General features: G+C 39.7%; 1 protein-coding gene across 2 annotated transcripts; it reads right to left on the bottom strand.

Moving 5' to 3' along the window:
- Window positions 1-2,765: 2,765 nt before the first annotated feature.
- On the bottom strand, window positions 2,766-6,814 carry LOC116035880 (adhesion G-protein coupled receptor G2-like). Of its 2 annotated transcripts, none has more exons than XM_035994982.1 (12): window positions 6,556-6,814; window positions 6,270-6,426; window positions 6,055-6,183; window positions 5,788-5,898; window positions 5,647-5,686; window positions 5,178-5,278; window positions 4,983-5,104; window positions 4,634-4,899; window positions 4,448-4,538; window positions 4,067-4,171; window positions 3,036-3,974; window positions 2,766-2,976 (listed from the first exon to the last, which is right to left on the bottom strand). In XM_035994982.1, the coding sequence occupies exons 1-11, from the start codon at window positions 6,567-6,569 to the stop codon at window positions 3,929-3,931; spliced, it is 1,182 nt and encodes a 393-aa protein (XP_035850875.1). In that variant the 5' UTR covers window positions 6,570-6,814; the 3' UTR covers window positions 2,766-2,976; window positions 3,036-3,928. The 2 variants fall into 2 exon arrangements, with proteins under 2 accessions (XP_035850875.1, XP_035850874.1); XM_035994981.1 differs by having other exon boundaries at window positions 4,067-4,350; window positions 6,556-6,749.
- Between the last annotated feature and the right edge of the window lie 5,913 nt (window positions 6,815-12,727).

The following is a 12,727-nucleotide window of genomic DNA, read 5'->3' as shown; positions in this document are numbered from 1 at the left end:
AAGCTCTTCATCGTTGTGGGGAGAGCCTGCACATTTGTGTGAAGCAAATACCACAACTTCACCAAGTGTGAATTTTAAAGGCCAAACGACAGCCAAGTCAATAGCAAGCCAACTAGGCGCAGTATGAGTGAATCCAGACGGCTTTAGCTTCTTAACCATAAGCTTTCATGTCTCTTAAGTGTGGGACCAAACTGGTAGTTATGAGGTCTGTTTAAATCCTGCTTAAAAGAGGAAATACTTCAGAGTGAAATGCTGGCAGCAATGACTTCTAAGAACCAAGGATGATGTAATAATATGCATACGTATTCATTACGTATACATGAAATCCATTTTAGAGATTATCACATGTGTTATCAATATTAGATGTTGAAAACTGCTTTTATTTATTAAGCTTGGTCTTAAAGCTCTGCAGCAACTGTGAAATACAACTGATGGTTGAACAAAAACGACCACAAAATTCTATGCATTGTTGCATGCAAAACATGCAAGAAAAGCCCATACTTGCATACGTGTTGGCTGCACAATAGAGTGATTGTGATACATCTGGTGACTTTTGATGGACAGATCTGAATGTGTGAGAGTTCTCCAGCTTTCTCCACTTTTATCAGGCTACTTCATGCAGCGGTGAGTGAGTGAAGGAAAACCCCATTTCGTGACATGAAGGGGAATGATCCTTCCTGCTGCTGCACATGACGTGAGAAGGGAAGACAGGCAACTGTAGGGAGGAGAAGCTTGAAATCCAGAGGTCAAGTTTTCAATCTGAATATTTTAACAGGTCGCGCCCTCAGTCACCTCCCCCTCCCTTCCTCTTCTCCGCTTTCGTGACCCCTCCATTCTCTCTACCCAATGAAAGATGTTGATGAACAGCAAAGACAGAGCGCCGACTTCCAGGACCCAGGCGAGACAGTTCTTCACAGTCAAGTGCTGTGTATGGAGCCATCTGGCTACCCCTCCCAAATTGCGAGGCAATTTTGTTGTTTGGAGAGTTTCCTAAGTCACGGCCAGTAACCTGAAAGCACCTTAGGCTTTTTTTTCTTCCAGTTCTCTCCCTGTTTTCCCATAGGAAGAGGCCTCATTTCGTGCTCCCTGCAAATGTAACACAGTTTCTCTGACATGCTGCAACCGGCCATCATAAATCTACACACTTAACTATGGGCCCTCAAATCTATCAGCCTGAGTGCTTTGAGTCTGGGGGCCACATCATGACATGCAAGGAGGTGGAGGGGGCTCTCAGTCACGCAAGCGCTGCCCCGTGCCTGGACCTCAGGCTGATTTTACTGCAGCCAGCAGGGAAACCAGACGCTACAAAGGCCCCGGGTCCACATCAATTTCACAAGCAAAGTTACTAGGAAATAAATCATTTTGGGGATTTATGAAAAAGGAGAGAGGGGGGATGCTAAGAAGTGGGTTGCAAAACAAGGGGTGCATAAAATAAAGTGCAAGAAGGGTCACATTTTATCTTCGTGGTAACTCCATGTTGATAAAAGCCAGTTATATAGCTCTACATTATTATTAAGTTAAATAAATAATACATCTAGGTGCATGAGTAGCTATATTTGACTAATCATATTTCCTCCAGACACGCAAGGTTCCAGGAACAAGACCTTAAGGCTTTATAGGTCATTTGAGATGGGCAATTTGGCTTTTACAGGGCAGGATTCAGTCCAGACTCTATTTAATAAAATACATGCAAAGCCGATGTCTCTTTTCCTGCACCTGAAATACGCCAATCATAAAACCAAACCTATTCACACTTTGGCTGTGATTAGTAACAGTGTTAGTATTACTGTTCCTGTTCTGCTAAAGACTAATGATCTCCCAGGGAAACTGTGGTTAGACAGGAAATCTAGGAAATAGGAATCTTGCACTTTTCCAAGAATAATTCCCTTGATTAGGCGGAATAAAACTTATTTAATCTAGGTATGCATCTTTCCAAGGAGCATGCAGCAGTGAAATCCACCCATTATTTCCCTCACCGTATTTCAGTATCATAGAGTTTTGTGCCATTGTACTGTCTTACAAAATCTGAAGATACATGCCAATGGTGTTGGTGTTTAATCTCCAAGCCACTACTGTACATGTGGTTTAAGACAGAGTAATTAAAAGTGCTTTCTCAGTTTCCCTCCACTAAAAGCAACACATCTACTCATGTTCAAATTCAATTCTAGCGGCCACATTTTCACTCTGGTAACAGACAGTTTTATGGGATAGCGTGACATTCTTCACCCTTCTCGTTTTGAAATAAATTAGATTGGCTAAATGTTCCCAGACACAAGGGCTTCTTTTCATACATGTCTAGATTTATGTTTTTGGGAAAGCAGTAGAAAAACACTTCAAACCATTATCTTTGCGTGTGAAACTGATTTGTGATTTTGTAAATTAATGAATAAAAAGCAGTGATTTTTGGCTCAATTACCTAGCTCTTGAAATTGACATATTTTTTTTCTACAGTGTGTTTCACCATCATTTACCACAGTGATCTCAGTTCCTAGAAGAAGGCTCTGCTGTGGCTTACCTAGAGAGCTCTAATGCATGGACACACACAGGTATCATAGAAGCCCGCTGTGCTCTGCATGAAAGGCCTTTTTGGGGGGGGCAACACAAATCAGATGTGTATGGCAGTAATTACCCTAGTTTTTGGCTGGCACGCTGCGGTCATTTAGAAGATTAATCAGTCACGGAGAAATAAACATACTTTGCTCTCTGAATGTCACTCCCCAACCTTATACACCCAGAGTTGTGCAGATGGAAAGACTCCTCTGGTGTCCACTTAAGAAACCTTAAACTTTATTGCACTTCTGCAGGCAATCTCACTAAAGCAATTTACACATTTTAGTTAGGTCTACATATGTTGTCCTGAGATGCTGAATCAAGGATCAAGGATCAAGCCTTTTAAGGCTATTAGAACACAAAAACAAATAAATAGAAAAGAAGCAGGCATCCGTATATCAATATCCAAAACCTATATATCCAAAACTTATATATCATGGTTAATGTTTTAACATTGGATCTATTATGAACGTAATATTTAATACATTAAATCTATAGGAAACAATTACACACAAAAAAATACACAATTTCCAATGACTCCTGGTCATTAAGGTAATGCATTTCACCAAGTTACACTTAACTTATTAAAAGGTTTAAATGCTAGTTAACTACAGCAATATTTCAGAGAATAGTTTCAACATAGTGGCGTGCCCTCAGGCCTCTTATCACTATAGGTAGCCATGAGCTCATTTCTTGTTAGCCAGTTAAGGCTCCCCGCACAGTGGATACTGCTCTCTGTAGACACAAGGTAATTATCTGCAGGCACGCAAAGCGCTAGCTGGCTAGCTCAGCCCCCAAACACTGTAAAGAGTGTGAGAGATAAGATTTCCCTGCACCTTTTTTTTTTTCTTTGTGCTTTGCCATCTTCAGTCCATATGACAACCACATCGGTCATATTTTTCTTAGCATTTGAATATTGAACATTATTATAATATTGAACATATTTGAACATTCCAGTGTATGACTGAAGCTTTGATTTAGGACCTTTGTGATATATTCTGAGTGAATCACAATCGTTACTGAGTGTTTCACAGTGAGTAAAACAGGGCTTCTGTTGAGTCATCGGCACAAATTATTTCCAGGAGATTACTCAATCTCCTGTGTCAGTGCTTGACTCATTAGTCATTTTTCTCAATGAAGGTAATCCAAATTAGCTGGGTAGTCAGGGAGAATGAGAACCTTTGTATAGCATCTTACCAGCACCTCATTCAACAGAGGCTCTGCTTGACTATATGAAATAAAATGCTGCCCTCTTGTGTCAACATAATCTCTGGCACAGAACACTTTCTGTCCCCACTTGAAGTATCAATGTGGATTTGTGACAACTGTGTTTGATGTATCTGTGGTGTTACCGCTGGCTATAAAGCTTCTGTCCTCTCTAGCGATCTTGCTGGAATTGAAATAGTAGATGAACAGGAAGAAACCTGCAAAAACAGGGTAGATGGGTTACATTAACATTACATTACATACATAATTACCATTGCAAAATAGACAGTTTGTAGTTTTTGGAGTCTACCTTGAAAGGAGTTGAGGATGGTGAAGATATAGTAGGAGGCTATGAGCAGAGGTCCGAAGCTGAAGAAAGCAAAAGCCCAGGTGATGCCGAGCAGGAAGAACAGGCCTAGAATGGAGAAAAAGTTTGTCTTGATGGAGCTAGTGTCTTGAGCTTTCCCTGCTGCAGACTTCAGGAGAACAATCTTCCGCACAGTCATGATAAATACGATGAAGGTGAAGATGAACACTACAGCATAGTAACCAACGTTCACCCCCTGGTGGACAACAGCATTAGAGATCCAGCACCTAAAAAAATCATGAATAATAATGCACTTCAGTGACATTAATCTCTTTTTGTTTTTAAATAAGAAATGACACTTGGCAATCAGTAAGAGTTGCTTACATTTTTGCTGAATTCCCAGCATCAGTGTAAATGACCATGTAATCATATTGTCTCACGGCGACAAGAGCGATCACCACTACAGCTGGTGTGCCTAAAGAAAAAGTGTACATATTTTTGTTATGCTTATGTGGTATGAATTTAAGCACATTATTTTTTGCTCAACTATGCCAGGTTCAGTTCTCTTACCCCATCCTGTGACGCAAATCTTCATCATGTAATGTTTGATGTCAGTGGGAAGCTTCCATAGAGTAAAGTAAAAGTGTAGACCCTCTATAAAAAACCAGGAAATAGTGGCCAACATAGTGTAGTGCATAACTGCTGCCACCGCCACGCATGCGCCGAAGTTTCCCAAGTTGGCAATGCTCTCATTTACCAGGAAGGACAAGTTCAGGGTGAACATGGAAACAAACAGGTTCATCAGGATCTTAGTTGCTTGGCTTGCTTTCCCTTTTCTGTGGAGGGAGTTAGGTTTGTGTCAGCAAAAGCCTTTAATATTATATGTTAAAATTTAAAAATGCCCCGTGGTTGCCCTTACCTGATAAAACAATACATGAAGAGAGCCACCGCCAAGAAAAACATTGACAGGCCACAGCCGATTGAGGTGATGTAGGTCAGAGACGTGAAATCTGAAGAGCTTATGTTTCCAGGTGGAGGGGACTGATTTAGAGACAGATGTGTTAGATTATGTGTGGAATGATGAATCTGGAATTACTTAACACAATCATCTTACCATGAGTATTGCAAAAAATGTTAGATGAGAGCACTGGCATGTGATGCTGCCACTGGTTTCTTTTGTCTTACAGCCATCTTTGATCCAGATCACCTTTTTCCCTACGAAGAGAGAAGACGCTATTGAAGTCCTTTTCACATGAAAGCTGAAGTTGGTAACTTTTATAAACGTAAGTGTTTGTCATATTTGCTGAAACTGTCTATATTCTGCAGTAGCGGATGAGACAGATAATCTGTGGGAAAATCATGTTCCTCTGCCTCCTCCTAGTGCTCCTATTGGCATTTGCAAGATTCCACTGATTATCTGTCCAATATAGTAACAGGATATTGTGACAGTTTGAGCAAATATTACAAAAATGCATTTCTTATAAAAGTTACCAATTGAGCTTTTAACCACTGGCGGAGGTGTGACAGAAACTTGTGGTTTGTTTAAGGCAGTTTTAAAGTATCAACTGAGTATTTTACAGTACCTTTTCCATCCCACGATCTACAAGAAGCAATTCTTCCATTCTGTATTGGAATAAAAAAGAAAAATCAGTCCACTCATTCTTTCCATAAGCAGTTATTATAAACCTGTTAATATATCTATATAGCTTCATCATCTCTTTTACCTTGTCCACATTTCTGTAATGGATGTCTATGGTATGTGAGAGATTGGATATATCTGTTCCCATTTCAATTCCCATTCCCTCATTGTTAAGAAAAAAACTTTTGGGGTCATCCTGTTGGAAATACCGTATAAGTCATGACAGGCACAGGGGGGGAAAACAGTTTCCGGGTTGTAGATATAATTATGTAATCATTGTGTTTATATTAAAGTTGTCCAAAACAATTCATGTGCAATTAAGTCAACTTTTCTGTCGTATTTTAAGTTTTACCTGACGAATTCCCGGAAAAACTAGAACTGCAGCAAATGAACTATTTCTTTTCACTGCCATAGTGCTGGCCTCTGAAGGGATTAGCACCGATCGAGAAAAGCCCGTCATCGAATCATTATCCTCAAGAACCTACATAAAAACAAAAAAGATTATCAGAAAAACTACAGGGTGATTTAACTCTATTTAATATTGTGTTTTACTGGCAAACTGCATACATTTATATCAACACTTGTTGTAATGCCAAAGATGATGTCGGTTTGATTTTTTGGGGGGAGTTTAGTGATCACCCCTTTAATATTGCCTATTGTGATGGTTGCTGTGCTTTCATTGACCATGCGTTCCAGCAATAAGGAGATATTATTCACGATTTTTCTGTAATGAAAAAACACACAAATCATTTCCCATTTCCAGCAAACTGTGAGCATCATTACAGTTCCTAACAACACCACACCGAAATGTAGCAGTTGACTCCTGTTGCCAGTCAATTATTGAAATACTTACGCTGCATCTTCCATGCTGATACCAGTGCCATTATTGCTATCAGGGGGAGGGAGAGTAATAGCACCACCTGGCTTTTTTCCAGGTGGCTTACATGGTACACAATGGCGGCTCTTTTTTGAAATAGAAATGGTGAGGTTGTAGTCTGTTCCTTTTAAATCTGCATATCAGGACACACACACACACACAAACACATACACATACGTACATACACAAACAGAAACACTTGATTTAATTAGCAATAGAAGATTGTAAATAATATAATCTAATAAAAAATGATAATACCTTTGCAAGCGTTTTCGTCATAGGGTTGAATTTTTTCACAGAAGCTGTTTTGGCTCAATCTAATATTTGGGTTACCTTAAACATATTAAAACATTACATTCTAGTTATACATGTGCCTTGTTAAGAGTGCTATCAATGCTGTTAAATGTGCTCTTATAGATATGAAAGTAAGAGATGTGGTAGAATTGTGATTTTACCTGTATTCAACCATTGGTGAATGTATAAGAGGAAACCTGCAACAGAAGCAAGGTTCTATAAGATGATTGGTTTGACTGTGAGTTATTTTAGTACAGAACTTTTTGACCAATAGGGGGCAATCTCTCACTGCTTTTGTGTGCCATTATGTACTCTTTAATAAAGTGTGCACAGCTTTCACTTGCAATAATGCCAGTTACATTTTATTTTGCATACGTATTTCTTAATAGTACAATTAATAACAAAAGGAAAGTAGAGAGTTGACTGGATTCAGTCATTCTGACTACCGGTATGTACAAATCTAGTTGTTTTTTTGTTTTTTTAAGTATTCACATAGAAAGGAGTTTTTCATCAATACCTGAACTTGTATTTGATGACTTCAAGACTTGATTTTGTGAACTCATCAGTACAATATCCTGCTTGGAAAGAGTCTCATTATTCAGAATCAGTATCCAGATGTCGTCTTCATGGCCTTTCTTTATTGTGAAGTTGCAGTTGAAATCTGCATTTTGACAACAGGCTAAAATACAAACCATTGAACACTCACATTCATCAAATGACCAAGAAAAACAATTGAATGGTTGATTTCAGTAGACTCAAATCAGGCTAATTAGGAAACAGTACCTGGTGTTTTGTTCCCCTCCTGTGGTTTGATATTGAAACAGAGTTTCATTCCACTGGACTTATTATAGACAACCTCTGAAAGATGATAAGAAACCACTGTTTACTCTGAATTTTCTTTTAAACTTTCAGTTGAAGACCTTTATCTTTCAACAGTGTTGTCAAGTTTACCAGATGGAAACGGATATGATGACTCTATGGCACTGGCAAACAGTACATTCTTTTGTCTGCAGGTGTCATTTGTGTCTATAAAACAAAATTACAAAATGACAAATATGGTATACATGTTAATCTGTACAACAGATGCTTAATTGTGTTGAGAAATACTGATTTGTTTCAAGTTAGTTATAGTTAAACGCACTCACCTGAGCTCCCAACTATGTTGTTCTTGACCAATATCCCATAGAACAGGATTGCTACAAACATCCAGCGATGGTTTGCATCCAGTGGTAACATCCTGATGAGTAAGTACAATGTACAGTAAGTACAATGTGCATTATATAATTAGGGATTTAGTCATCTGACATATCTATTTTTAAGTGTCACCTAACTGTATAGCAGCTTTCATTACCTGAGTGAGGTGATTTTCTGCGTTGTCACTCTTGGGAGCGACTCACATCCACCTTACAGTTATTACATGTCACTGTTAGATATACCACTGATGTTCTTCCTGTCTGATTTACCTTGCAAATAAAGCTCGTCCACATATCACGCCACATGTTGTGTCCGCTTTCTAAGGAAACAGACTGCCACGTTTCATTATTGACTGGAATGAGGTGTACCTGTAAGCTGCTGAAACCATCAACCAAATTTAGTTTTGTTTTCTTGTGGTGGTTGGTACTTACTTTATCATACCAACTACTACAATAATTTGTAGTACTTTCTTGTAGTTATGTCTCTGTGTTCACATGATAGGATGGATTAAAAACAAGTGGTGAATACATTCTATGGTTTATTGAAGAAGAAAGTCTTTATTTAAATAGCTCATTCATCGGTTCATTGATTCACTTTTAGTCATGCTGTGTGTAGCTCTCTGGATGGCAATGTCCGTCTGTCTGTCCACTACTTTGTGCCCGACTGAAATACCTAAATAACAACAGTATTGGATGGGTTGCCATTAAATCTTGTATTCATGGTTCCCAAAGAATGAATCCTACTTTGGCGACCCCCTGACGTTTCTTCTAGTGTTACAATGAGGCTGAGTGAAATGTCTCAACAACTATTGGAGGGATTGCCATGAAATTTGCCACACACATTCCCACCAGAGCCCTCTCTTTCAAGGGCTCTGATTCACAGCTCCCTAATAAATTAAAATAAACAAATTGTAACAACTTTGCTGATCTACTGACTTCTACTTGGTTTGTGACCAAATACCTGCAAAACTAATTATGTTCCCATCTGCCTGAGCTGTACTGGCAATGTCTGTGTTTATTGTTCATCAGCAAATGGAGAGCATGGTATTTAAACATCATACCTGCCTGACACCAGCATGTTAGCAACGTCATTGTGAGCACATGAGTTACATGCCAATGTTAGCATTTAGCTCAAAGCACAGCCTCACAGTGCCACTAACATGGCTGTAGTCTCGTGTTTGTATCGTAGACTATAATAGTTTGTATGAATGTGTTTTCCTTTTCAGAGTCACAGGAGGAGCTCATGATTTTTACTGCTGACAAAATGTTAAAGAAATAATCAATATAAGGCTACAGACAGCAGCTGGTTAACTTAGCTTAGCAAAAAGACTGAAAATAGGGGAAAACAGCTCGACTGGTTCTGTCCAAAAGTAAAGATCAGTAATTAACACAATATACCTTGTTTGTCCTTGGTTTCAAACTCCTGTAGTGCAGAGAAGTTTTGCTCAAACCTACAAAACTTTACTTTAAATTGCTTTTAATTGGCACATGGAGGATAGACTTAAAAGAGGACATTTCAGAAAACGACTAGAAGAAAACTCATGACATGTCTCAGAAAAAACAGCAAACTCTAATTTAAAGCTACTCCAACATAACTGGCTGATGCAGACATACACAATTCCTGTTAAATTGAATAAATACATCAGTAATATACCTGACCTTTGTTTTAAATGCAATGAGGCTAAAGGAACATTTATGTACTGTGTCTGGGAGTGCGACAACATTATTGAAAATTGTATTTAATGAAAATTAATAAAAAAAACATTGTTTAAAAAAATGCTGATAGGCCTTATTGACAATTGTTTGTCCTGCTGATTTACATGGAAATGTTTTATAAAGGCACCTAGTTCTTATCTGGCGCAACCAGTAATACAAGAAGATGTCTGAACATGATGTCTGATGTTTGAATATTTCAATCAATATATCTGTACATTAAGTGTGATTTAGTGTCAATGAAGAGCTGGAACATGTTGATGAAGCAGTTGAATCTAAGGGAAAGTTGTGGAAATATTGTCAACTTCATCCATCTTTATTCTTTTTTATAGGTTGCATGTTGTTTCAATTTTGAAACTTGCAGTCATAACACAGGATCACAAATTGTGTTTGATTCTCACCTGAAGCGTAATGGAAAGTTGTGTCTATTCATACAGTAAAATGATAGACTTGTGTCCTGTATGCTTATTTGATGCAAATGGAATAAACAAATTACAGTCACAGCCTGCCCTGCAAGGATTTTGGATACTAGAAAGCAAAATAAAATTTGCATTTGTGTGCTGTAATACAGTCAAAGCTTCATGTGTAACTGTCCACAGCAACAATGCCTTGTTTGAGCTCTTAAATGATCAGGTAAATATCCTCAGAGGAAGGACGGGGGGAGGGATAAATGAAGGGGACTGAGTATGAATTTGATGTCTGAAAAATGTGTTAATGCTGCCCCCTGGTGAAAACTTGAATGCTTACTCCCAGTATTGGTTGACACCATTTGGCTGATATTAAATAATACAAGCCTTTTTTTGTTTTGATAATCTTTGGCTCAAAAGATGAGAGACCTGAACAAATAGCACTGTAGAATAAACAACACTGCAACTGACCGTAAATTGGCGGATGACAGAGCCTTTAGAGGAACAACTCAAGCTCCTCTGCGGTTGTTAACAGGTTGATAATGTCATTACAGCCAGCCTGCTAGCCTGCTAAGGCAATTACCGCCCCACCAGCAGCACTAAACACATTTAAGACCCGATCGCAGTCTGGATAGGCCTGCTTGGATTCATTGATGGAGTTTTTATTGACAGTTTGGAGTTAACTCAACGTATTGAACCATGTGGTCGGTCTGATGATGTCATGGCTATCCTCATTAATGTCTGTGTGGCCATTAGTTGTTTGTCAGCGCTGCATAATGTGGGCAGGTGAGAAAGCAAACTTCTCCCTCCATTACACAAACATTAGCTTAGTTTGTCATATGAAAGCACTGTGCAAATTGAACAGCCGTTAAGTTAGTAATGCTTGGTAGTTTTATGTGTATTGCTCTTAGTTCTGCCGGTACTCATCAATAAATAAATCAGTGTTTCCTGGTGTGAGGTCAAAAGTAATGAAAGCTGTTTCTTCGCTCTGCACTGCAGGCTGTTCACTGTGTTGTTGTTGTTTTCAGGAGCCGTTTTTCTTGGTGGTTCGTTGCACGATGCTGTGAGGCTAGAGCCAAGGGCTCTGTGCCGTATGGCAGATGAATATTTGATGGCCCCTAATGGAGCTTCGCTCTCATGCCATAGCTCTGTTTTTCCCACCACGCGCTGCAGATGGTGGAGCTATGTGGTCGGCATCCATTTTGGCGCTTCCCTGGTGAATTTGGTTGCCTCTCTGGCCATTCCACACAACAGCTGCCCGTGATTTCATCGTACTGGTTGGGGGGGTAGCTATAAAGCTTATCAGGCAGACAACTGGTAATGATGCTGAAGCTCCAATGCTCCGGCACAATGTACCAAATCCACACCCCCGAGCACCCAGCCCTCACAGGCAGCTGTATCCCTCGCAGTACGCCCTGTGCGTGAACTTGTGATCACCAAGGTCAGCAGATCACCTGTCATCTATCACAGAGGGACAGCCTCATGTTACACATCATCCCATATACATCTGGATACGTGTGTCAATATTTATGTCCACTGGGTATAAAACATTGTCGGCATCAATCCTGTTGAGGAGATTAAGATCTTAACTTAACTTAAAGGAACGATGTAACCCAGCCTGTCAGTCCAATTACAGAAGTGACAGTGAGGCAGATCAGCTATGTATTTCCTTGGTGACCTCATCCTCTATACAGCACAATCCATAACTCTGACAGAGAGTTACCTCCCGCTAATGTTTCACTATCAGTCTGTTAGGGTAAATGGATCTCGCAATCAAAGTGTTGAAGGGTGTGAGGAAAATGAGGAGCTGGCTCGGCCTTGTGCTGGAATGTGGGATAGCAGAGGTTGTGTGTGTGTGTGTGTGTGTGTGTGTGTGTGTGTGTGTGTGTGTGTGTGTGTGTGTGTGTGTTTTCAAGGCACCTGTTTATGCTGTCTTTGCATGTCAGAGCCTGTATATATACACACACACACACACACACACACACACACACACACACACACACACACACACACACACACACATCACAGCTGCCCCTCACATTACACAGCTATTTCTGATCTGCTCAGTCAGCCACAGGCATGGGGGGACAGCGGGGTCAACACTTTCTCCTTTGGTAAATAACACACTCACAGGCGTGTACAGCAACCACACTTCAGAGCTAATCCTTAATGTGGTATCTTTAAATGTACAGTACAGTGTCAGTGACTGTGCATGACTCTTTGTTCACCTCAGGGACTGTGTGTCACCCTGCACAACCATGACTGATGTGGTGGAGCTTTGGGCTCATTGATTGCTTTACAGCTTCAATGAAAACCTGATCGGCATGCGGCTAAAAAATGTCACATTACAGATATAAATCAGTTTAATGCAGCTTGGTCGCTCTTCGGTTAACTAACTACAACCACAGCAACCTGCTTTGGGTCTCCGTACAATTGTTTTGTGTCGAAAAGTATGGAGTAGACATAATTTATGAACTGTGGAGATTCTGAATAGCAAAAGAAAACAAACGAACAAGCGGTCAAATTTCATACATAAATGTT

The sequence above is a fragment of the Sander lucioperca genome, chromosome 18, assembly GCF_008315115.2.
Source record: "Sander lucioperca isolate FBNREF2018 chromosome 18, SLUC_FBN_1.2, whole genome shotgun sequence".
Classification (NCBI taxonomy): domain Eukaryota; kingdom Metazoa; phylum Chordata; class Actinopteri; order Perciformes; family Percidae; genus Sander; species Sander lucioperca.
The sequence above is the reverse complement of the archived record's forward strand: the minus strand, read 5'-3'. Positions and strand labels throughout refer to the sequence as shown.